Source organism: Euleptes europaea, chromosome 6 (genome assembly GCF_029931775.1).
Source record: "Euleptes europaea isolate rEulEur1 chromosome 6, rEulEur1.hap1, whole genome shotgun sequence".
NCBI lineage: Eukaryota > Metazoa > Chordata > Lepidosauria > Squamata > Sphaerodactylidae > Euleptes > Euleptes europaea.
This window is the reverse complement of record NC_079317.1, coordinates 74,797,218-74,823,549: the sequence shown is the minus strand read 5'-3', so window position 1 is coordinate 74,823,549 and position 26,332 is coordinate 74,797,218. Positions and strand designations below refer to the sequence as shown.

General features: G+C 44.5%; 1 protein-coding gene across 4 annotated transcripts in view; it reads right to left on the bottom strand.

Moving 5' to 3' along the window:
• LUZP2 (leucine zipper protein 2) overlaps positions 1-26,332 on the bottom strand; it is a 426,207-nt gene that overhangs the window by 98,661 nt on the left and 301,214 nt on the right. For 3 of the 4 annotated variants that reach the window (XM_056850997.1, XM_056850998.1, XM_056850995.1), the window contains exon 7: positions 16,615-16,677. The exons of the other annotated variant lie outside the window; for it this stretch is intronic. In XM_056850997.1, coding sequence (XP_056706975.1) covers positions 16,615-16,677 — 63 coding nt within the window. The remainder of the gene's footprint in view (positions 1-16,614; positions 16,678-26,332) is intronic. 4 annotated transcript variants of the gene reach the window in all.

The window sequence follows — 26,332 nt, the reverse complement described above, 5'->3', positions numbered from 1 at the left end:
ACATACTCCCAAGGGCTCAATTTAATGCTCAGAACAAAATGAATTTAATCAACAATTAATTTAGTTAATACAGCTAATCAGTACACCATTGATTTATTAATAAGTTATCCAAGGTGGACAAAAACAGCAGAGCCAAGAAAAGTGAACTAAAATTAGGCTCTTAAATCCAAATAGGAGTGCTGAGAAGCTACACAGCACAATCAAGCTGAAGGTAAAAGAAGGGAGCACGAGCCCGCAAACTTAATTACTACTCCCCGTATTCAGAACACCAATCTTAGTTTTTGTTTGTTTGTTCTGTTAAAAGGAGGGGGGAAAGGGGGGGTCTCAGAAAGCTATAGCTTGTGTATCTGCCTCAGACAATGCAACACAGTCCCCCAAATGGGATGGAAAAGGTCAGTGCCTGCTGGATGTGCCACAGTCAGGTAAGGACAACTGGGATCCTGAAACTCAAGATGGGGCAGAAGGGGGGAGGCAGATAGACCCCTTTCCCCAAGCCACATGATATTTACTCGCCTAGGCCGTAAAAACCAGCCAAATGTCTTAAAGTAAGCCCTAGCAACAACACAAGGGGGGGATACTACTCTTTAGTATTAAGAATTAAGCAGAGAGAACCATGTGGCAAGGCAAAATGAATGGCCCCAACCACTGTTTAATAGCAAGAACCGACTTAACAAAGCAAATAAACCAGCAGCAATGCAATAGAGAAAACACAGCCAAAATCAAGGCAAGGGAACTAAGCACCCCAGAAGCAATAATTAAGCCCCCAGGCGAAGGCTACTGCCCTGTTAACAGACCCCACTGTCCTCCAGTACAGAAAATGGAGGGGAGGGGGATTAAGACCCCCCCAAGAAAGCCAAGCTCCCTCTTATACAGAGAGGATAGAAGGCAAGATCCCCTTTAAAAGAACCCAGTTCCTCCTTTTGTCTTTTAAAGTTGTTCTTGTTTTGCATGCGGGTGGGAGAGATTTTGCTGGAGGCAAAGGAATAATGCTGCTGCGTTTTAAAAAGCCCTCCACGGGGCTCGAGAGGCGAGGGGATCGGGGAGCGTGTGGAAGCAAGATACTTGCGATAGAGATCAGCTGTCCACCTCCAAAATCTCCGTTGCCTCCTCCGGCCCCAGGAAAAACGCAAGCCCAGCACAGGAAGAAGAAAAAAAAAAAAAACAACAACAACACCAGCCTCTTAAGGGGCCAGGCGCCGCAATAGAAAAGGAGCGAGGAGTCCGTCGAAAATGCAGCTGCTGCCGCTCTCAGCCACGTGCCAGACTCGCTCCTCTGCGCCATCGCGCGCTTTGCCTTGGCCCCGCATGGAAAACCTCGCCGTCCTGCAGCAAAACAGGATGGCTGCTGGTCTATGCCGGCTTAAATTGTCACGGGAAAGGGTGACGTCAGGACGCCTCGCCCAACCGCTGGGAAGGGCGGGGGAGGGGGAGAAACCCCCAGGCAAGTGTAGCCTCGCGAGACGGCGACGGGCTGCAGTCCAGCCTGGTGGAGACCTTTTCCCCTTTCTTGCATCCTGTCCGGTAAGTCCACAATGGGGGGACCTGATTAGTCAGGTCCCCCTTTTTTCTGCAACCACTCCTTTGGTTGCCCATTAGTTACTGGGTTAAGTTCAACTACCCATCATATACAAAGCCCTTTATGGCCTTGGACCCTCATATGTGCAAGACCATCTGCTTCCCTTCCTATGGCTCCCCATGACAACTTTGATCATCTGAACAGGTCCTCGTACAGGTGCCACCCTGCAAATGGGCAAAATCAACAACTGCCCATATATATATATTCTCTATAGTGGCCCCCATCCTATGAAACAGCCTGTTTGAGGAGATTAGGAAGGCTCCCACTCTTTTGGCTTTCCACAAACTTTGTAAAACAGAACTATTCAGGAAGACATGTTTATAAAGGAATAGGGCTGTGTTATAACAGAATGATCCAGGAAGACATTTCACATGTCACAGGAAGCTACCTTATACTGTATCAGACCATTGATCCATCAAGTCAGTATTGTCTACTCAGACCAGCAGTGGCTCTCCAGGGTCTCAGGCTGAGGTCTTTCATATCACCTACTATCAGATCCTTGGACTGACTTGGAACCTTCTACATGTCAAGCAGATGCTCTACCCCTGAGCCATGGCCCCTGCTTGAAGTCAATGCCTGTAACATTTCCAGCACTACCAAAATTTACAGAAATGTGCATTGATATAGTCACACTACTGCTGTCTGGCCACAGATTTGTATATTCAAGCAATTTTATTGACAAAATACTAAAAGCTTTTGTGAGTTTTATACTTGTACTATATTTTCCACATTTAAAAATTCATCAGTAGCTTGATATGTTCTCTACCAAAGTATTTAAGCAACAGCCTTAAATTAAATTCTAATAGTAAACCAATTTTCTGTGTAAGATCTTATTAAAGTAATTCAACTCTACTCAGTTTCAACAAACAGGACTGTGAACTGTGCTACTAATATGTAAGAACATAAGAAAAGCCATGCTGGATCAGACCAAGGTCCATCAGGTCCAGCAGTCTGTTCACACAGTGGTCAACCAGGTGCCTCTAAAGGTAAAGGTCCCCTGTGCAAGCACCGGGTCATTCCTGACTCATGGGGTGATGTCACATCCCAACGTTTACTAGGCAGACTTTTTGTTTACGGGGTGGTTTGCCAGTGCCTTCCCCTGTCATCTTCCCTTTAACCTTCAGCAAGCTGGGTACTCATTTTACTGACCTTGGAAGGATGGAAGGCTGAGTCAACCTTGAGCCGGCTACCTGAAACCAAGTTCCGTTGGGACTGAACTCAGGTTGTGAGCAGAGCTTAGACTACAGTACTGCAGCTTACCACTCTGCCACGGGGCTCCTTCAGGTGCCTCTAGGAAGCCCATAAACAAGACAACTGCAGCAGCATTGTCCTGCCTCTGTTCCAAAGCACCTAATATCATAGGCATGCTCCTCTGATCCTGGAGAGAATAGGTATGCACCATGACTAGTATCTATTTTTACTAGTAGCCATGAATAGACCTCTCCTTCATGAGGAATTTGACCTGCCCTCTCTGCGGGAATGATGCTGGTGCTTGGCACCTCCGCGCCTCCCCCTTCACCCCCGGCTTCGGGCGTCCACCCCGCCGGCTGGGTCTGGTGCGCTTCCCCAAATTTCCCCCAAAATATGATCCGTATCTTTACTAATTAGATCTTCAAACTCAGTGTTCTTTCTTATCTTCCCCTGTTGGAAACAATCTTGTGGCATTTTCATAATTATTTGATTATAAGTCAGCCACCCAATATTTCGATTCTTCTTAATCTCATTCCACGGTTTTATTTCTTCTTAATCATTTGACATATCTTGATATCTTACCATATCTATATTTTTCTTCTCTCCCTTGGTTAGATACGTATCTGTAGGGGACATTATCCGTGGAGGTACCGGGCTTAATCTGTTTTTTGCCATGTCTTCATCAATCCATCTTTAATGACATGTTTCTCTCCAAAAATTTCTGAATTCTTTGCTTTCCATAAGCAATGGTGAAATCCCTTATTCCATGTGCTCTTTTCAATCTTCAAGTTTGTTTGATCCGGGTTCGTATCCACTCCACAATCCATGATAATCCTTCCACTTGGTAATAAAGCTTGATATTTGGTAGGGCAAGTCCACCTCTTTTCTTTTCGTCTTGCATACCGTATATACTCGCGTATAAGCCGAGTTTTTCAGCCCAAAAAAAGGGCTGAAAAAGCCGGCCTCGGCTTATACGCGGGTCAATACGGTAGAGGGGGGAGGGAGGGAGGAGGGAGGAGGGAGGGGGGAACTTACCGCCGCCGCCGCTGGGTCCGCGTCATTTGCTGCCGCCGGGAGCGGCCTCCTGCGGCTGCACGGAGGCTGCCCCGGCCCCCGCCCGGCCGCGCCGCTGCTTCCTAGGGCCGGGAGCGGCCTCCTGCAGCTGAGCAGAGGCTGCCCCAGCCGCCGCCCGGCCGCGCCGCCGCTTCCTGGGGCCTGGGGTGGCCTCCTGCGGCTGCGCAGAGGCTGCCCCGGCCCCCGCCCGGCCGCGCCGCCGCTTCCTGGGGCCTGGGGCGGCCTCCTGCGGCTGCACAGAGGCTGCCCCGGCCCCCGCCTGGCCGCGCTGCCGCTTCCTGGGGCTGGGAGTGGCCTGGGGCGGCCTCCTGCAACTGCAGGGAGGCTGTCCCGGCCCCCGCCCGGCCGCGCTGCCGCCGCCACCAGGGCCACGCCGCTTGCTCCCGGGAGCCCGGTCAGGTAAGTCTGCGGGGGGGGGAGGGGTTATAAGCCGACCCTCGGCTTATACACGGGTGCCTAATTTTTCCCCATTTTTGGGGAGAAATTAGGCACCTCGGCTTATACGTGGGTCGGCTTATACATGGGTATACACGGTAATTCTGAAGTTAATTCTTGGTTTCTTTCCCACCCAAACGAATTTAATGATTTGTTTCTGCCACTCCCTCACCATCTTATCCTTGATTTGTATTGGGAACATTTTAAAGAGAAATATCAGCCTTGGTAGTAGGTTCATCTTTATAACTGTGATTCTCCCCATCCATGATAAATTGAGTTTTGCCCATCTTTTTAAATCTTGCTATATTGTCGACCATATTTTTAGGTAATAATCTCTTAGCAAAGTATGATTTTCCCCAGTAATGTATATTCCTAGGTATCTAGCCGGTTCTTCTGTAATCTTACATCCTGTTAGGATCTGTATATTCTGCTTTTCCAAGTTGTCCAGATTCTCTAAAATGATCTTTGTTTTATTTTTGTTTATTCTATATCCTGATACTCGACCATATTTTTCTATTTCCTCCATTTATTTCTAAATAAAATAAAATAAAATAAATTGTAAGTAACCGTGCATTCCTGAGGGGAATGCCTGAGCTGGGCTTAGGAGGCAACGCAGCGGCGCTGCCTCCTAAGGAGGTTTTGGCCCTGCCAGAACCCTTCGCCCGGCACCAAAAATCCATGCAGCCCACATGGGGTTGCACGGGAGATAGGCCACCTAAAAGATGGCCTATCTCAACAAAAAAGGGGGCGTTCCCGAGCCATAATAGCTTAGGAGGCTGCCTAACAGTGGCCCTGCCCCCAGGCCAGCGCTGTGATGCCCTGGGAACTCCTGACGGGATGCCCTGGGAACACCTCACGGGATGCCGCCGTGACCTTTGCCGGCATCGGCATCCCGGCCTGGTGCTCCGCAGCAGTGGCCAGCGACTGGTGTCCAGGCCGACGTTGGGGCTACAAATGCTGGCATACGCTGCCCGGACTCCGGCACTGTGGACTCTTGTGCCAGCGCAGGCCTTCGCCAGCCTCCAGAGGCCTTTTGTCCTGGACGCCGGCATGGCTCATGCACGGTAAGAGTCCATTCTTGAAGGGGGCCACAGAGCTCTTTAGGAGTTCCCGTGACCCTGCACCAGTGTAGGCGTCACTTTATGGAATAAAGTGACATCTACGCCAACATGGGGCAAACATGCCAACATCTGGGAACTGAGGAGCTCTGCCAGCCCCCACTGCAAGCGCAGCCACTCCAGGAACTAAATCCTGGAATAGAACACCTGCGCTGGAATGGGAGATGCGTTCCCAGGGTGATCCTAGGGGTGCAGTTGATGCTAGTCAGCCTCCTAATCCCTCTTGCTCCAGGAATGCCCCCTCATACAGCAGCATTGCTATGCCATCTTTTTTGGTATAATAGCTCACTGTTCTCAATGGGGCACTTTTTTCTATTTTTTGTTTTTTAAATACCTTTTTTATCTCTGTGGCAGCCGGAAACCCTCTGAGGAGGCGGCATGGGTGCACGGTTCCCGGCCACCATGGAAATACCCCCACACACACCAGGAATGGGCTGCCTGTAAATTATTCAAATACTCAGAGCAAATATTGTCTTTGGAAACCCACCCAGGATTTCACTTAATATACATGTTATGCAAATATATCTGAATCTAAATGTAGCCATTTTATATATACAAATGGAAGCAAAAAAATACTATATTAATTTTGGTGAAGATGGAATTCTTTCATTCTTTTTTCATTCTTGTCCATTTTCATGCCTAGTGCCAAAACTGTGTATGGCTTTTCCCCTTTTGGTTGCATCAAAAGTCAGGTAAGCAAGTAACCCCAATTCTTGTCTATGAATGCAGCAGCTTTTAAATGCATATCAACAGTTCTTCCAATCTCTCTAGAAGTTATTTCCCATGCCCAGAAAAACGTATACTTTACATAAAAGAAATTCAAACTGACTGTCTGGAAGAGTGCAGAGAATTCAAGCCATTTGTCCAAAATTATGGACCAAGATATGGCTAAACCTAGAGTCCTTAATAAGCAGGACACTTGAACCACTAGAACCACTGGATGCTACCTACAATAAATTGATGCCTATATTTATTTTCCTTCGCACCTTGGTAAAGTATATATTTTTATCATTAATTGCTAGGTGCTGTACAATTGTTTTATTTCAAAAAGCCAAGGGACCAGAGAATGAGATGGAAAACATGCATGTCACAATCATGCTCTATTTATTTTGTTATGTCTTAAAACATTCTATCCTGCCTTTCCTATTGGTTCAAGGCAGCTTACAAGAATAATTAAAACACCCTCAGCTGAAAACAAAGATAAAATAACAATCCCCAAATCTCTTCCCACTTAAAAGATGCCTGCTGTTCACACCCACTTAAATTTATTAGAAAACAGGCAGGCCTTGCAGCAGGCAGGCCTTGCAATATCTCCAAGGAGGGGGCCTCTCTCACCTCTTCAGGAAGCCCATCTAGGGTTCCCAGGTCCCTCTTCACCACCAGTGGGAATTTTTGAGGGCGGAGCCTGAGGAGGGCAGGGTTTGGGGAGGGGAAGGCCAGAGAGTCCAATTGCCAAAGCGGCCATTTTCTCCAGGTGAACTGATCTCTATCGGCTGGAGATCAGTTGTAATAGCAGGAGATCTCCAGCACCACCTGTAGGTTGGCAACCCTAAGCACTTCCACAGAGACAGAGTAATGATGGAAAAGGCCTGGGCTCTGCTTGATGTCAGGTGGGGCACCCTAAGTGGGGGGGGGGGTAGTCAACAGATGGCTGCCTGATTATAGTTGGTAAATAGGGACAGACGAAGGGAGATGGTTCTTCAAGCTTTTAATAGATTTTTATAGTCAAGCTTTTAATAGAAAGTGATGCACGGACTTGTTGCATTAGCACAAGGATCGAGACTCAAATGATATGTATCCCAATGAAAGTTGCCCAATGAAGTCTGACAGTATCCACATCTGACTTATGGCACCAGTTTCTAATCCAGCAAGTCTTACGTGGGTAGAAGCTTTCACATGCTATTTTCCTTATCCATGGTGGATCAGGGCCTCAGAGTGCATGTAATTATAAGCAAATCTGTATCAGATATTTGAATGAGTATTTTTCATTTGCACTGAAGGATTTAGAATCAACCAAGCGAGCTATGAATAATGAATGCAGAAAGAAGTCCCTTGCGGAAAAAAATCCCACTGTATTTGAATCTATTGTTTACCTCTGGCTACACTCGCATCAAACAGACTTTTCTGCAGCTCATTAAGCATGCAGTAGTGCTGCCGGAGTCATTAATTTGCTTATTATGGCAAAAGCTAAACAACAGTATTTATAACAGTCTAGCTCACAGCTGGTAAATATATTGTGCACATCTTTTGATGGCTAAAAGGTTATTATCCTCTTCACAGTCTACCTGGAGTAAATCTATCTGATCTGTATGCTGAAGATCAGCAATCTTTCTAGTAACTATCTAACTTATTGGTCAAAGGGCGAAAACGCATGGGAGGTTTTGCCTTGGATTTGCCGCTTTCTGGATGCACCTTTTCCCCATCTGAATTCTCAAAACTCTGCATGGGGGCTGTTTTTTTTTTTTTTTTTTTTTTTTTGAGTTCTGAGAATTTGGCTGGAGAAAATGTGCATTTAAAGAGCGGCAAATCCAAAGCAAAACCTCCCATGCGTTTTCGCCCAAAGCCTTTGGTGGTGCAAGTTGAAATCTTGTATATCCTTTCACTATGTAGAGAAAATCACAAGCAAAGTATCACATTTAGCTTGATTTTTTAAAAAGTTTTAATATCTGCTGCATAAACCATTTTACACAATTGGATTATGATTCAATGTGCATGACTACTTTACTTAGTTAAACTTCATATTACACAGTGGATGCTTATGGTTCTGGTGCATTATAGAGAAATCTGTACAAAACTCAGTGCATAACTGGGTAATAAACTGCTGCTGCTATTACTACTACTTCTGGGAATTTTTGTTTTTATATAAGGGTACAAGATTACAGTCACCCTGGGTAAGGTGACAAGACACTCATCACGAGGAGATCATATAATATATACAATCGCCTCCAAGAGAGCAGGTAAAGGATGACCCCACAATTTAACTGAGTAGCAGTGCAGCATTATAAATGAAGATATTAGATATAAAATAGTTCTGCTGCTTAGAGGCTACAGTATAAGCCTACAATATAGAATAGTGTGTATTATTGCAATTTTCAAGCATCATTCTGATTTTCTTCTTTTAAGAAATGAACATTTCAGTATAACTTTGAAAAAGTGCCCCCAAATCCATTTTTTTATGTAAAAGGTAAAGGTAAAGGTCCCCTGTGCAAGCACCGGGTCATTCCTGACCCATGGGGTGACGTCACATCCCGACGTTTTCTAGGCAGACTTTGTTTATGGGGTGGTTTGCCAGTGCCTTCCCCAGTCATCTTCCCTTTACCCCCAGCAAGCTGGGTACTCATTTGACCGACCTCAGAAGGATGGAAGGCTGAGTCAACCTTGAGCCGGCTACCTGAAACCCACTTCCGTTGGGATCGAACTCAGGTCGTGAGCAGAGCTTTTGACTGCAGTACTGCAGCTTAACACTCTGCGCCACGGGGCTCATTTTTTATGACTGATTATTAATTTCAATTTATGAACTTCTATAGCAATGTTGTTTGTTGTTTTCTTCTAAACAATTCACTCTTCCTGAAGAAAGGAAAGTCTGGATTAAAAAAAAAAAAGGCTTCGTGATAAAGGCAGTTTTTGAAGAAAAAATAAAGCAGCTGCCATTTCTGAAGTGCTTAGTGTACCCATCCAGAATTAAGTAGGTTTCAGTAGTTATTCCCACAAACAATATTCTAACAGCAGTTCAGCAATAAAACTATAATATTTTTTTCAGATCCCTGTCTCCAGGCTTATGTCTCTTGTTATTAAGATAACATATTGAATTTAGCTGCAAGTTTCTATATCTATTTCTCATCTTTAACAGAGTCGCCTGAGTGAAATTTCTATCACCGGGGAGAAAATATCTACTTCTTCTTTCATTTCCAAAAGCTGCCATAAATTCTTTAAATAGCATTAGTGTAGAGAACTGACTCAACCCCATTTCATTTTTCATGTACAGTTCACAGACATTATGTTTTCTTCACATGTGTATGTGTGCACAGTGGGATAAATTATTCCATACTATCTATCTATCTATCTATCTATCTATCTATCTATCTATCTATCTATCTATCTATCTATCCATTCATCCATCCATCCATCCATCCATCCATCCATCCACATTACATTTACATTTACATTTTCCTTACATCTTTGACAAGAACTTAGTAATTAGATTTTGTGTGCTGTCTTTGGGTGACCTTTTGCTACAAATGGCATGAGATTTGGGGTGCATTTTATCATTTAGTATTCATTCAGCACCATAAATATAAATGACATTTTACAGAGTCACATAATTAAAAGAATCTCTAGACCATGGGTGTCAAACATAAGGCCCGGGGGCCAGATTCAGCCCCTTGAGGGCTCTCTTGCCCACGAGCCATCCACCCCCACTCCCGATTTGGGCTGACCAGCCCTCTGCAGGCTCACTAGCTGAGGCAGCCAACCCCCCTCCAGTCCCTGCTGTGGCCTCACCAGCTGAGGCAGCCACCTCTCCCCCAGTCCTGATCTGGGTTGGTGAGTCCGTTGCGGGCTCGCCAGCCGAGGCAACCACCTCCTCCAGTCCCGAGGTGTCAATTATCAAAGACTGTTAAATAAAACAAAATACTGTAAGAGTGTTATTGTTTTAAGCATGCTTGTACTTTAATTTTTAAAAAATGTAAAAAATAATATCGTGAATCAGCTTTGCCTGTGTCTTCTATGAAGTCTGTCTCTCCGGTACCTGGCATTAAATTTTATGGTATACATGACCCGGCCCGACCAAGTGACATTTATAACTAATGAGTTCAACACCCCTTCTCTAGACACAGACATTATACATTTGGACAGTGAAGTTAACCAAAGTATAGCTGAGAAAAGCAAAGGTAACAAAGAAAGGATGTATTTACTAAAAACTCAGGCTCCCTTTATATAGGCAAACCAACCCAAAAATCCAAAATGAAACTATAACTAACAGTGCATTCCTGAGGCTGGGGGCCAAATCACCTTAGAAGGTAAGGTAACCCTTACATCAGCATCCATGCCAGTTGCGCCCTGCAAACTGGCATGAATGGCCACGGCAGCACAGCCCTCGCATGCCAGCTCAGCCTCCTGCCAGCACAAGTCCTCACACCGGCATCAAAGTTTTGTGGGCTGGGCTTTCCTAAACAAAATGCCAAATGTGAGAACAAAAACAGTTTAAACATATAATGGAATAATTATTAATACCGCTAGCTGCAATAGGCAACCGAGGCTGTCACACTTGGTTTGGATTCCCTGGATTCAGGGATGTGTACCTAAACCTCCCCAGTATTTTTCAGATTTGGATTTTGGGAAGGCCTAAATGCCCATATTTGGGAGTATTCAGGTCCCCTAATACCATTCTCGAATTTGGGTTCATTTTTCTCTCCAGAACTATTTAGGTTCTATTATTCCCTATGCAGGACTTTTTTGTGGTTGGGAGTGAAGTGAGTGTTTTTTTTTTTTTTTTTTTAATGCATTAAAATATCAGGGGATACACTTTCTTTTTGCGGTAACCATGATGTAATTCCTTTTTATGCTGAATCGCTACTATTATTTTTTACAAATGTATTCTACAAGCAGACGGTCCCCTATCCCTTCCCTTCTTTCCTTTTGTACCCCTCTTTTTGAAAAAAAAATATATATCAGGGGACCTAGTGCTGACTGTCCACTAAAGACCCTTTCACACAGAGAGTCCCTGTGTTCAGGGTAAAGGTAAAGGTCCCCTGTGCAAGCACCGGGTCATTCCTGACCCATGGGGTGACATCACATCCCGACGTTTCCAAGGCAGACTTTGTTTATGGGGTGGTTTGCCAGTACCTTCCCCAGTCATCTTCCCTTTACCCCCAGCAAGCTGGGTACTCATTTAACTGACCTCGGAAGGATGGAAGGCTGAGTCAACCTTGAGCCGGCTACCTGAAACCGACTTCCGTCGGGATTGAACTCAGGTCGTGAGCAGAGCTTTTGACTGCAGTACTGTAGGTTAACACTCTACTATGTCGGAAAGAAAACAGTTTTTTTTTAATTGCTATAGCTGGCTCTAGAGAAGAATATTTTGGAAGTTATCATATTGAGGGAATGATAATTGCTGTTACCATTTAGTTGTATTGCTTTTACAAACATAAAGTATATTTTCAGGCATGATTAATTTTCATCCACCGTTTACGTGTATTTATTCCACAATGAAGGTTTGACCTGATGATCCTGTCCGATACTTTCCTGTCCATACTTTTCAAAATAGTTTGTGAGTCAATATTAAGTTGCCCACCAATATCTTTATGACAAAGAAAATAAAAGTGACAAGATGTGCGAACAGCCCATTCCTGAGCCTGCGGCAGCCGGGGATAACATGGACAAGGCACTGTGGCGTCACCTCCAAAGCCATTCCCCAGCTGCCAAAGGCTTTAAAAAGCCTTTCTGAGGCCTTTTTATTTTTAAATGGGGCATTTTGCCCCATTGAGAACAGGGAGGCTACGCCAGCAAAAAAAAGTAGGCGCAGCAATGCTGTTCTCCCTGCCAGTGTGCCGGGCCAAAAGGGGACAGGAAGCTGCCCACTGGCAGGTCTGCCCCCCAGCATGCCCTGGGGACACCCCCCACGATGCCAGCATGGGGCTTTGCACCAGTGGGATGCCAACAGAAAGCCCAGCTGGCATCCCTGGGTGACGCTGCCATGGCAGCACTGAGAGACTGGCATCTGGGTCCCCCCGCCAGCGTCTGTGCCAACCTGGACAAGAACAAGAACAGCAGCAGCAACAACAACAACAATTTCCAAACGGGATATTGGCAAGAAGTTTTATAATCTGAAATTATTCTGTCACCCACTGTCTGTTCTCCTTCGCTGGGGAGTAAGAGGTGGGAGAAATTGTGACAGGAGATAGTGACTCAGCTGATACATGCCAACAAGCCTTCTTTTTCATATTTTACAAACATAAATTCTATGTATGGGCAACATCCAGAAAATTTCTAAGTCAAAGGACAAATATATATGTGTGTGTGTATGTGCATGCACACACACACACTTGTCATGTATACATCAAATTCCTTGCACTGTCTTTTCAGTCTATTGAATTGCAGTTACTCAGTTCCCTTTCTAAAAAGTGATACACTGGCATCCAGTTTCTTATTTCCCCCGCTGTCGTAACAGTTAATTTTATTTATTTTTAACATTACTGTTTATATTATTGTATCATTTTAACGTATCTCAAACATTCATCAAATATCCGCTATCATCAACTATTCCCTCTGTTCTTTTTGTGAATCCTATAAACCCCAAATAAATTAACACTCTGTGAAATTCTCGTCAGGTAATTTAGCTTCAATTTAAAATTAATTTACTTGACAGGGCTGTTATCAAACTAAAAGAGTGAGCACATCTTACTGTCTAATGGGGTGATCATTTTGGCATTCCTTTTCTCTCATACTATGCGTTCAGCTTGTCTGTCCTGTAGAAGACAAGGAGGAGTGTAAAGATGAAGAGATTGAAGCAGAGGCTGAGGTGTCCCCTTTGGCGCTTAAATAGGCAGAAGAATGTAGCTATAATTTAGGATGGCACTTTATTTATTTTACTTCATTTATACCCCACTTTGCACCACAATGGCAACCCAAAGCAGTTTACAACATTCCTATCTCCTACACTTTATGCTCATGACAACCCTGTGTGGCAGGTTAGGCTGAGAGAATGTGACAGGGCCAAGGGCACCCAGAAATTCTCTAAAGCAGAGTGGGAATTTGCACTTAGGCCTGCCTGATCCTAATCTAACACTCTAACCACTCACAACACTGGATTGCACTGTTAATCTTTTTTGTCAGTTTAATTAAAAGTGGAATAAAAAGGGGAGAAAAGTGGTATAAAATGCGTAATAAATAAAATAAAATAAATAATTCTTCATTTGGTTAGAGAGGAAATATGGGACACTGTACCACATATCATGGCCTCTATCTGGAAGGTGCAAAAAAACTACAATGTACTCCAATACAACTATTTTCTGCTGCGAGTTTTTTTTAGAAAAATCTTCTTTGTTTTATCTTCAATTTCTGATTTTTCCCAAGATCACCATAATTCAATGTGCTATTATTATAGGGGAAAACAACCATTACCTGTCTTTAGAATTTTCAGTGAAACATTAGATACATATACCTGGAAGTTTAAAACAGATTTTTTTTAGAACATCTGCTAATATAAGTAATTACAACAGTGGATTATTCTCATTTTCACTTTAACAGCACAAACATGGGAAAGTTGCATGAAAGCATACAGGGAGCCAACGAGGAGCTCTGTCATTGTATCTCTGAGATGTGCTGGTGGAGTGCTCTGGTGGTTCTGCCCCATGGCTGGGTGCCACTGTGGCAATGCCATGGAGCATAAACCACTGCGCCAGCAGGAAAAGGAGTGGACCCAGGGATATGATAGGAATTAGTTGCTATTGTCTGATTGGTGGATGTTGTCGTGGTTGCTATGGACTCTGGTGTACTCGCTATGCTTTGTGCATTTTGTAAAGGAGCATGTTTTATTTTCCCCTGTGGAATGTCCATAGGAAACAGACCAGCAGCACCACTTTTGCGTGGGCAGCCTCAGCAGCCCTTCGATTTGAGCTGTAAACCACCATTTAACTAGGACATGCACACATTGTCAGATGTCTGCCTCATTTCCCGCTACTCTCTCACCCTTCTCAGTGTAGAGTTCCAGTAATAAATTTAACCTAAGGACCCACTGAGGTATGCATTTGTGTTAACTGGAGTTAGTTTTCCTTCCACAAACCAGGATCAGAAACCTAGGTGTAAATGAGGGAGGAACTCATCTAGTCAACCCATGTTTCTGTATTTGTGTGTCAGTTTCTAACTGGGACTCTCCACGGGAGAACGGAGGGCGGAGGATGGAAGAGTGATGCCTAGCATGGCAACAAGGTAGGATTGCACAAGTATCTGAGCATAATGGTGGCTTAAGATTTTACATGAATGCAGCCTCAGTATGGGAGAATTGAAAAGCTGGCCCTAAGGTGGAAGCAGCAGTGAGTGGGATGGAAATGGGTGGGACGGGGTCACATGAACACATGAAGCTGCCTTATACTGAGTCAGACCCTTGGTCCATCAAAGTCAGTATTGTCTACTCAGACCGGCAGCGGCTCTCCAGGATCTCAGGCAGGGGTCTTTCACATCACTTACTTGCCTAGTCCCTTTAACTGGCGATGCCGGGGATTGAACCTGGGACCTTCTGCATGCCAAGCAGATGCTCTACCACTGAGCCACAGCCCCTCCCCAACTATGTGGAAGAACCCTTGTTCTGATTCCCTTGGGTACACTCCACTCCACTTGCTGCTGTTCCTACCACTGCCATGTCCATGAAAAAATAACAGCACAATGATCATTTTGCTCCCCCCAAAGGATTAGAAAACCTCTAAATTTTTAGAAAAATCTCAAACATTAAAGAGTTGGGGAGGGGGAAGGAACTCTGCTAGGAGGCGAGCAAGAGAAGATAGAAAGAGATGACATGGGTAAGGAAGGCAGTGGGACAGAACGAGCAGGCAGTGATGGAGAGGGGTGAGGAGGACCTCTGCCATACAGGTGAGTGGATAAGCCAGATAAGGAGTGCTAGAGGCAGTGCAAATGAGCAAGTCAAACAGTGGTGCTAGAGGCATGAGAGGAAGAGAAAGCTGGATGACAGGAGGAGGGTGGGTGAGTGGTGAGAGGGTGAGAAAGGTGGAAGCAGAAAGCTGTAGGAGGTAGTAGAGACCAGTGGGTAGGTTGGGATTTTCCCCATCAAGAGCTTCCACATGGGTTCCTCATATGAGTTCCTACAGAAAAGTTGCACTATGCTGCTCAAGATCAATTGATCAAGGAGCTTCTAAGGGATAAAAGGGAAAAAAAGGAAAAGTTGCAGTTAGAACACCAGACAGTTAAAACAACCTCAGTTAACTCTCGGGCTTCTCAGTTTCCAACCTTACAGGATGACCTACCATCAGACATCAAGAGCTTGGCTGCCATACTGGAATTTAGGGGCTTTTATGCATGGCTGTTTCCCTCATAGTCACCCCTCTGACAACTTTGGGTCTTTGTTTTGACCATCAGAGGTCACCTTGTTCTTCCCCTGCATTTCCCCATGTTTTGCCTGCGTTTTCAAATTTGAGATGAAACAGGTCCCTGAAAACATGGGCAAATTGCACAGAAACGCAAGGGGAGAGTGAGGTGAACTCTGAGGGCTGGAAAAAGCATGCATGATCAAAACAAAGACCCAAAGTTGTCAGAGGGGTGTCAGCGAGAGAAACAGCCATGCATAAAAGGCCTAGGAGGATTTGTAAGGGTGTTCTTCTTGAGTGAGTCCTTTATTAACTACAGACCGGTATTTTATGTTGGAATTCTGTTAGTGTTCTGTTGTTGTTTTAAACTGCGTACTGATTTACTATTTATTTTACAGGTGATTTTACTGTGAGATGCCTTGCTGGGTAGGGGAAGGTAGATCTAAATAATCCCATAATAATCTTTTTAAAGGCCTGTCTTTCTAACATAAACCAGGAAGGTTGGTATGGGTAGACACAGGTGATATACAATATGTGGAGAGAACAAGGTCAATATATGCAGATTTAGAGAGGGACAGCAAATCTCAAAGATATACTGGAGTAAATCTCTGTATTATCATGAGGCAATATACAAGTAAGCAAGAAAACTATTAATAAGTCCAATATTTATGAGTATAATGCATGTGACTAAGGTCTGCATCATAATATATGTTAATTGCCAGAAAATGTTGGCTGTCCCCAAACCTGAAGAATATTAGGGCTGAAAGATCGGGACCGGGTTGGTGGGGGGGGGGGAGAATGGTTGCATATACTGGTTAAAATGGTGAAATCACTGGAAAGGCATGGGGAGTTTCCTGCATGTGTAAGAATGTGGATTGTGAAGGTCCAGAAAGTAGCTGTTGTCACACGTACTTGACGTTTTGAAGTCATATAATTTCTGAAGAGTTAGAATTATCAGCTTTAGCCTGGGGAGCCATTGTCTAGCAAAAACATTTCACTTTTTTGGGGGGACATATTTATCTCAGATGAATTCAGTATTTCAATACATTTTGAATATGTGTGTTGTCAGTGTTTGTTTTAACCCACAGTGTTAAAGAAATAAAACCATTTGGTCAGATTATGTTAATGTTATACTGTCTTTAAGCACATATGTTCCTTTACTGACTCAAGAGACAAAACTCACCTTAAAAATCAAATCCTTTTTCCCATAGCGGAGTTCCTTCAGTTGGGCTTGGATCTTTTTTGACTGCAAGCAGAGGATAATACATTAATCTTTTAAGCAATATATATTTAAAAATCTGTGGAGGAAAAGATATTAAGTTCAGGCAATAGGAAAAAATATATATCCTGAGTGTTTTTTTTTTATGGTGATAGGTTTTTGTTTGTGTGAAATTTATCTAGTAATGAAATGAGTAATATTTGCCACAGCTGCACTGCAGTTTCACACAGTAAACATATCAAGTGTGAAGGTCAGACCCTCATGCCTGCATAATCAGGGATACAAAAACACAACAGTTGCATAAAGTGTGAGACAGCTCTCAGAATAGATGGTGGTGTGTATGCACATTTTGTGTTATTCTTCAAAGGGAAAAAATATAGAAACCTTGAGAATCTTTGGGATATAATAAGAGCACCTGGCATACTGTGGGTTTCTTACCACACAGTTCATGAACTATTGTTCTAAACTGATGGAATTGCACTTGCCGTAGTTTGTACTTTATGTTTTCCTGTCACTTCTGATCTGTAATTCAATGGATAATATTGGCTATGTCCAACTCCTTGCATTTAACAATGGTGAACAAAAACGTGTTTTGAGGTTTTCACTCACAGGCAAGATTCAAAAATGCAAATGTTTAACTGAGTAAAAGCCACTGATAATTTACTGCTGACTTCGAAAATAACTCATTAAGTGAAGATTGATGTTTGTTAATAAGGACAACTTTTCTCATGTCCATTCAGCTATGTTTAGCACCACATTGACCAGCTTGAACCTGATTTTTTTTAAAAGAAAGGCTATGAACAATATTAGAAATGGCTTGGACAGAGCATTTCCACCCACAGAGAACGACTTTCTCACTTCCCCCTCCTGCTGAACTGTTACATTACTATTACTGTGAACTAATATTGGGTGTAGCTGGACTCAAAATAAGCTTCTTAGCAGAAGTCCAGTTGTGTAATACAAGACTTTATAACTGAATATGCTGGGGATCAGATTTGAGACCACATGTATGCAAATTGTGTGCTTTACTGGTGACATAAAACAGATGCATAGTATCATATAATCATGGAGTTGGAAGAAGCCATCTAGTCCAACCCCCTGCTCAATGCAGGGTCAGCCTAGAGCATCCCTGACAAGTGTTAGCTTAGCCTCTTCTTGAAGACTGCCACCGAAGGGGAGCTCACCATCTCCCTAGCCATGGATGAGCTCCTCACACTACTCCTCACATTAGGGCTGTCAAAAAAAAAAAATTCGGTACAGTTCAGATTCGGCCGAATTTGACCCTTGTGGGGTCGGTACGTGCCGAAGTCCGAACTCCCCCGCTTCGGATCCCCGGTAATTCAGGGGGATCCGGAGTTCGGGGGGAAATTCGGCCGAAGCGCGCCTTCAGGGATTCCCTGAAGGCGCGCGGGGGCCCTTTAAACTGATCTGAGCCTCCCAGCTGGCCGAATTTATTCGCGAACTCCCGAACTCGCTGAATTCGCCCCCCCCCCAGTTGCCCGCCAGATTTGAGTTCGGATCCGTCCGAACTGAAAATCACCGAATCAGGGGAAATTCGGTTGATTTTCAGTTCGGACCGAACCGAATTGACAGCCCTACCTCACATTACTCCTCACATATCTGAAGAAGCTTTTTTTGCTATAGCGAGCCTCCCTGGCCACCCTCATTTCACTCTGATCTTTGGCCTCTCTGATGGCTGACCTACAGTGCCTAGCAAGTCTCCGATACTCTTCTTTAGAGGTATGCCCTTTCTTCCATTTCTTGCACATTTCCTTTTTATTTCTTAGTTCATCATGAAGTTCTCTGTTCATCCATATTGGCTTCAAGCCTAGAGACATTTGGCAAGTCCATATACTGGATAGAAATCCAATAAAATAAATAAAATAATATTTTGACTTGTGGTCTAAACTAAGCAGTATAACTACCCCAATGGTTTATAAACTGTTCCAATGAGTGGTCTGCAAAGTGTGTGGTGTGTGTGTGCAGATATATTGGTATTACTGAGATCACCTATGTACAAATTAGAGCAATCTCCTGCTCCGTGGTCCAATGAAGAATGAATTGCCACTTCTGTTATCTCAGATAAACATGTAGCCAAGCAGGTATATTTTAATCACATCTTTTTACAAAATATATTTCCCTTGAAAGATGCTCAGTGAATAATTCTGAAAAACTGTCACCTCATAAATCCCTAATAAAAAGAAGATCTAAACGCAACAAATACTCAGGAGCAAAGCCTTAATACTAGCAGCGCATTCCTGAGCTGCTGGCATGCGGGGACAGCAGGAAAGAAGTGCAGCCGCGCCTCCTCCTAACCTATTTCCCACACTCCGCCAGGACGAAAAAAGCCTTTTAAAGGCTTTTTTCATTTTCACTGGGGCTAAAAGCTCCATTGAAAACAGCGAGGCTGTGCTTGCTAAAAAGCAGGCGCAGCAACGCCGTCCTTGACTCAGCCTTCCATTCTTCCGAGGTCGGTAAAATGAGTACCCAGCTTGCTGGGGGTAAAAGGGAGATGACTGGGGAAGGCACTGGCAAACCACCCCGCAAACAAAGTCTGCCTACAAAATGTCAGGATGTGACATCACCCCATGGGTCAGGAATGACCCGGTGCTTGCACAGGGGACCTTTACATAAAGGGCTAAAAGATGCACAATATAAAACCAAATAAAGTGTGTAAATTGGTAAGTTGGCAAAAGTGGGCATTCCCAGGTAAAAGGTCTCAGGAAGCTGGCTAATGTCAGCCCTGCCCATGGGAATGCCCCCTTTGATGTTTGCACAAGCCCATGCACTGGAGGTACATTGTCACCACAGCTGCACTGGCGTTCATGTATGGCACTGCTGCATCACTGGCACAAGTGGCATTTATGCTGGTGGTAGGATCGCCTCTTACTAATGGTCCTTAGGATTGCACCATGACTCTAATATATTTCAGTAATTTTTCTATACATACAAAAATGGGATATAATGATAATGTAAACAGAGTCATATTGACCCCACAACCGTCTGCATATATTGCTTTAGTTTTCCATGCTCCTCTTAAAATTGTTTTGAAGTGGTAATAGCTTACTAAAATAATAGAATTCTATACACCTCTGTGTTACTATTTAAACTCATAGGCAAAACAAGGTTAGGATATACATGGACATTTCATAATTTACAATGTTTATTTAATGTGGTGATACAAACATCCTCAAAGTTCAAGGACCCAATAAAGTGAGCATTTTTATACCTGGTTAATGTATTGCACACATACAGTGTAAAATATAATTTGAGGGTGCTATAATTTTTATTGAATGGTGGCTCTATCCATCACTCCCTCTCATTTCAGCACAAGCTTCAAATAGCAACATGCAGTGGAGCGTGGAATAGAAAGTGAGATTTTTTAATTTCCAAAATTGAATGATTTATGTTGGCATCTCTTGGTTGTTTTTATTTCAGCAGGTTTTGACAATGAAATCTCACAGTAATCCACTATCAAATACTAATATTATCTACCATACTAATATTATCTACCAAATACTGTCTAACAAAAATATTATTACATGTCAGCGACTGAATACAATTATTAAACACCACTGAATGCCATTTCATGCTGTCTTTCAGGGAATACTGGATCATTTGGAAACTCCTCAAGAGTTTCAATTGAAAGATTATTAATGGCACTCAAGGTGTGCCAAAGAAAGCTTTTCTACATCTACTGATCTTCCTATGCAATGCACAGCCACAGCGGTATGTACTAAGGCATGTTCTCAGTTGAAACCCATCATTTTGTCAGCTGTGTGCATCCTAGAACAAAGCTCTAGATTCCTCAAAGCTGCACGGGTTTGATGAACATAGACTAGCAGCTTATTCCTAAACTATGCAGTGGCCAGGGATGGCGTGGCTGAGGCACCACTTTGGCACCTCCATTTTAGCCATTGCATGGCTAAAAAGGGCCTTTAACAAAACAAAAAATTGAAAATGGGGAAAATAGCCCATTGAAAACAACAATGCTGAGCCAAGAAAAACCTGGTGCTGTTGCTGGAGGGGGCTTTCCCAGGCTGGAGGGGCTGAGAAAGCTGACAACAGTCAGCTCCACCCCGGGAATACCCTGGGAATGCCTGCCCCCCCACTCCAGTGCTGCATTTCTCTTCTGGGATTTAGGTCCCAGAGAGAGTGCAGCATTGGAGGGGTAGCGTGCAGCTCCACGGCACCCAGGCAGCGACGGAACTGCCCCCGCCACCAGCGTAAATTGTTATGAAATGGGTTGCCATTCTCCTGGACAGGTCATGGCAACCCCAGTCAATGTGTGCCCCCGCCTCTCCAGAGCAAGCGGCAAGCCTAAAGCCGCCTGGGAAAGAGCACCCTGTCATCCCGCAAACCGGCAGTCAAGTCAACCCCTCGAGTGAACCAGAGGGAATCCATTTTCCTGTGTGCCCCCGTTCCAGTGGAAGCCATCTCACAGGGAGCTGTCAGCATGCAGCCACCATCAGCACCCCCCACCTTGACTCATCAATGTCTCATTGAGAGACATTGAGGCAACAGTAAAACACCATTGCTCCGGCTATGCAAAGCGACGAGCCCCGGAAACAGCGATGTGCGTCTTTGTGTATGAGCAGTAATCCCATTTACAAGCAACTCCCGATCCTCCTGGAATTGTGCAAATCAATGGAAACAGCATAGTTTACTCAATTGCCCCATTTCCCCACCCCGGCAGCCGATCATTAGTCCATTTTGTCACCTTTTGTTTCACCATGGGAACCACGAAGGGGTAATCCAATCACCCCGCCCCCAGGAGAAAGGTATAACTGAGGTCTCTTGTAATCCATATTTTACCTTAGGTCTCCCCCTTGCATACTTGCAGTCACTCTGCCAGAGTAGGCAGCCATGCTCAAACATGCAGGGGACCCCCCTGCCCCCTTTTTATTCCTCTTAGCCCACGGAACCCAGGACAACTCTGCTTCAGGACAGGTGCAGTATTTCCCCATCATCAAAGCGCCCGCCACATGGGGCAAACATCTCTATAGTCCTCTCTTTGATTCCTAGACTCTGTATGTTGTGTGATGTGTATGTGTAGTTTTGTATGTGTGTGTGAACATATAATTTGAGTAAAATCCCTTTTAAACCTAATTCCATTGATTCTGCCTCATTTACTGGTTATGGTATGCACTCTGGTATACAATGGTTGTATCCCTGCTTATATTATGCCCATTGCCGGTTATTGATTCGCTAATCTCCTCACATAACAATTCATAACTGGGCATTTTGGCTAACAAAATGCCTCTTATTCCATGATAAGAGGGCACTTACGCTGGTGGTGGGGTCACACTGCCTCCACTATACTTTCAGCCCAATCCTCAGGAATGGGCTGAAGATGTCCATGGCAGGTGAGTTAATGTGAAAAGTGTTCTTTAAAAGTAGAAAGTCTGAAATCCTCTGATTTAATGTCAAATTCTAAATTCAATTAGGCATCAACTATCACATACTATCCAATATCTACTGACAGATTATTAAATATTTCATTAAAATGTCAATGGGAGTCAAGTACAGACATCAAATACTCTGAGAACAGGCAGCCCACATTGAGGTAACATTGAGTCAGCTAATATCTGACACTAATTGTACTAATTGTAAATTGTATTTTAAGGAAATTTGTCTCAGCCTTGGCATGCTATTTTATATGAGTAAAAGAAAACACAGAGTCCATGGTTTCATTTACATTTTGAGTTTTAAATTTTGCAGTTTTGTGGAGTCTCATTCTGTTGGGATCGTCATAAGTTGGCTGTGAGTTGAGAGCACTTCACACACACACAATTCTGGCATTTTATGCATGGGTTGTTCCCCCCGGAGTTACTGCTCTCTAGATGCTTAGTATTTCCACTTGAATTCTCAAAACTATATGCACTGGGGCTTTTATCCCCCCCCCAAAAAAAAAATTCTAGGGTAATCAGAGTTCAATTATACAACAGCAGCAAAAATGCAGAGCTTGGGAAATGGTAGCCGATGTTGTCATCATTTACATGCCCCCCCTTTGTATTTCACACATGCACTCTAGTGATGGATCGCTACTGAAAAAAGGGGGGAAAGGGACCTACATTGGGGCATGTGTGACTCCCTCCATCTTCCACAAATACCGCCCTGTAATTGGCTGTAGTGTATTTTGTTTTAACACATCACCAGCCCCATGGTGGGATTCTTTCATTTGAACTGAGCCGAGTAGCCATTTTACAACCAAAGCAGAAAATCACACCCATGTTAAATTAGCTCAGGACACAAGCACAAGATCCATCTTATGTGCAAGTGCAGGACTACAGAGAGAAATGCTGGGATAGTCACAGAAAACAACCTATGCGACTTTTTATTTCTCTACTTGCATAACAATCACCATTCTTCATTTCTTTTTCTGTTCAGGCACCCCCGTCTGGTTTTTGTGTGTGTGTCTGTGAGTGCAATTTTAGCGATAAAACAAGGGAAAGACCTGCCCCCCCCAATTCGGGCAATCGCAAGTGGAAAGGCTGTAATTCACCACAAATATGGAAACACAATGATGGGGGGGGGGAAGAGAGAGCATTTCATTCTCCACTCCTCCTCCAAAAAAGTTTCCACCAACAACAACTCCAAGGAGAAAGGAAATCTTGAAGTTGCTGCCTCCCAACTCGATAGTAAATTGCCCAAATGGCGGGGCGGGGGGGAGGCAAGGGAGCACCAGGTCTTTCCCTTGACTGCTCTTCTTTTTAGGCTACAATTACATTTCATTGTTTTATTGCTAAAATTGCACACACAAACAAATAAAAGATAGGTGGGCAGGTGGCTGGAGAATAGCGATCATCATGCTGTTGGACAAATAAGTGACTGCATGGCTGCTTATTTCTCCAGTCTCCATTGAAAGGGAGGAAGAAGAGGAGAGCTTCTGCCCTTCGCTTTCCACATTTGTTGCATCAGGGATGGGCTTTAAACAGTACACCTTCCAAGGAGTTTCCAGAGGACCTGAAATTTTAATTCCTGACATTTTAATTCCAGGTGGGGAATGGGTGCAAGGAAGGAGGAATAGCTTGGAAGAGGCATCTTTCCAGTACAGGACATAAACTGTCCTCCACAACCACCTTTTAAATGGCAAATGGAGAAATAAGCAGCTGCATTGTTTGCTTTTGAATATTTAAGCATTCTCTTGATAATCCAGCACTCCCAAACAAACAAACAAATCAGCCTGGATCTGTTCAATCCCCGAGGTCTGAAACTGACCAAATACTCACTGTTGAACCGACCAAATGATCAGTGTTCCAGCATTTTCTCCTTCCTGCACTGACAAAAAACAAAATGGCTTCTAGGGGAGGGATTGGATGAAGGAGGGAGACGCAAGAATGGGCATGGGGAGACAAGCCCATAGCAAAACATGAAGCAATGATGAACAGAACTAGCCATCAAATTGGGCTCGATGCAGAAGTTAACCTCACAGTAAAACGGGATCCTGAAAACGTGGGGAAAGTGTGGGGTGGGAGCGAAGTGACTGCTGGAGGTTGAAAAAATCATGCATAACTCCAATTAAGCCTCGAATCATTCTGGCGGTGATAGCAATGCTAATTACCCATGCATAAAAGACCTCTGTTGTAAATATTAATAGTATTATGAATAGGAAACAACTGCCTCATTTGGGTAGCTGGAGAATAGTAGTAGCCGGCATGATGTAGTGGTTAAGGGCAGTGGTTTGGAGTGGTGGACTCTGATCTGGAGAACTAGGTTTGATTACCCATTCCTCCACATGAGTGGTGGATAGGGCTGTTGATTTGGTTCGGCCCGAACTGAAAATCAGCCGAATTTCCCTTGATTCAGTGGTTTTTAGTTCGGGATGAACCGAACTCAAAAATGGCGGGCAACCGGGGGGGCCGAATTCAGCGAGTTCGGGAGTTCACGAATAAATCCGGCAAATTCGACCGTCAGTAAGCAGCATAACCTTCAGTAAGCAGCATTCTCCTCCCCCGGCCAATCGGTGGCCAAGCTGGGTCTTCTTCTAGCCAATCAGTCAGGATTGAGTACTGGAGGAATCAGCTGATGTGCGGTGAGAGAGAGAGAGAGAGGGAAATCTTCGTGTGTGTGTGCGGGGGTGCTTGTGCACATTCACTCCTTTCCGTGGCTGCAGGGGGCGCATTTTTTGGGGTACAAACCCCAAACTTTCAGGGGATATTCAGACAAGCCTTCTTAAGAGACCACCCAAGTTTTGTAAACATTGGGTCAGGGGGTCCCGAGATATGGGCTCCCCCCTTTTTCTTTCCATGGCTGCAGGGGGCGCATTTTTGGGTGTGCCGACCCCAAACTTTCAGCGGAGCATCAGACAAGGCTTCTTAAGAGACCCCCCAAGTTTTGTAAACATTGGGTCAGGGGGTCCCGAGATATGGGCTCCACCCCTTTTTCCTCTCCCCCCTTTTCCATTTCCGTGGCTGCAGGGGGCGCTTTTTTTGGGGTGCAGCCCCCAAACTTTTATCATAGCTTCAGACAATCCTTCTTAAGAGACCACCCAAGTTTTGTAAAGATGGGTTCAGTGGGGGCAGAAATATCGGCTCCCCCCTTTTCTCTTTCCGTGGCTGCAGGGGGTGCATTTTTGGGTGTGCCGATCCCAAACTTTCAGCGGAACTTCAGACAAGGCTTCATAAGAGACCACCCAAGTTTTGTAACATTGGGTCAGGGCCCCCCGAGATATGGGCTTTCCCCTTTTCCCTATTGGGATGAATGGATCACCCTCGAGAGATGCATACATATGGATCTCATATTGGATACAAATGGAATCATATTGGATTACCCAGCCTCCTAGCCGCTCCTGATGGAACAGAAGACAGCCACAGTAAGACCCCTTTGGGGGCTTTAATCTGTAATTTTTCTTTTCTCTCTCTGTGTGTGTGGGGGGAAAGCAGAGTCTGTGTGTGTGTGGGGAGGGAGCAGTTTCTGTGGGTGGGGGGGGAGCCAAAGGGGGCTTTTGCCGGTTCTGCCTGGGGTGTGTGTTCCCCCTCCAGTCTCTCTCTCCCTGGTTTGAGGGGGGGGCTTCATTTTTATGTCCAGGTTTTCCTTCATTCATAAGATCAGTTAGGTTATTTTGATGCTTGCTCAAAACTGGTTTTCAAATGGTGACTTAAAGAATGCATCTGCCTGGTCCCAAGTCCAATGCAAAAGGAGAAATTCCACCCCCTCCTGCTCATTATGCATAGCTAGCTGCCTCTGTCCCTTTCCATGGTTTGCAAACTCCCAGGTGTCAGGTGTTGCTTTGCACTGTTGCAAAGGTGCTTGTGTTGCTTTGCACTGTTGCATTGTGTGCTTGTGTTGCTTTGCAGTTGTATTGTGTTGCTTTGCACTGTTGCATTGCGTGCTTGTGTTGCTTTGCAGTTGTATTGTTTTGCAAAATTCTTCACACCTGCCCCGCCCTTTGCATGTTTGCAAAGGTGTTGCTTTGCAGTTGTATTGCTTTGCAAAGTTCTTAGCACCTGCCCCGCCCTTGCTCTCATCAGCTGTTTATCGGGGCTGAGAGCTTTGTGCGTGGGCGGCAAGCTCTGCCCAGAGATGCACATTAAGGGTGGGGGGACCCCTTTCGGGGCCCCTATCTCAGCCCCCCCCGACCCAATCTTTACAAAACTTGGGGGGTCTGGCAAGAAGGGTCCTTTGAAGCTCCTCTGAAAGTTTGGGACCTCTACCCCCAAAAATGCCCCCCCAGAGCCGC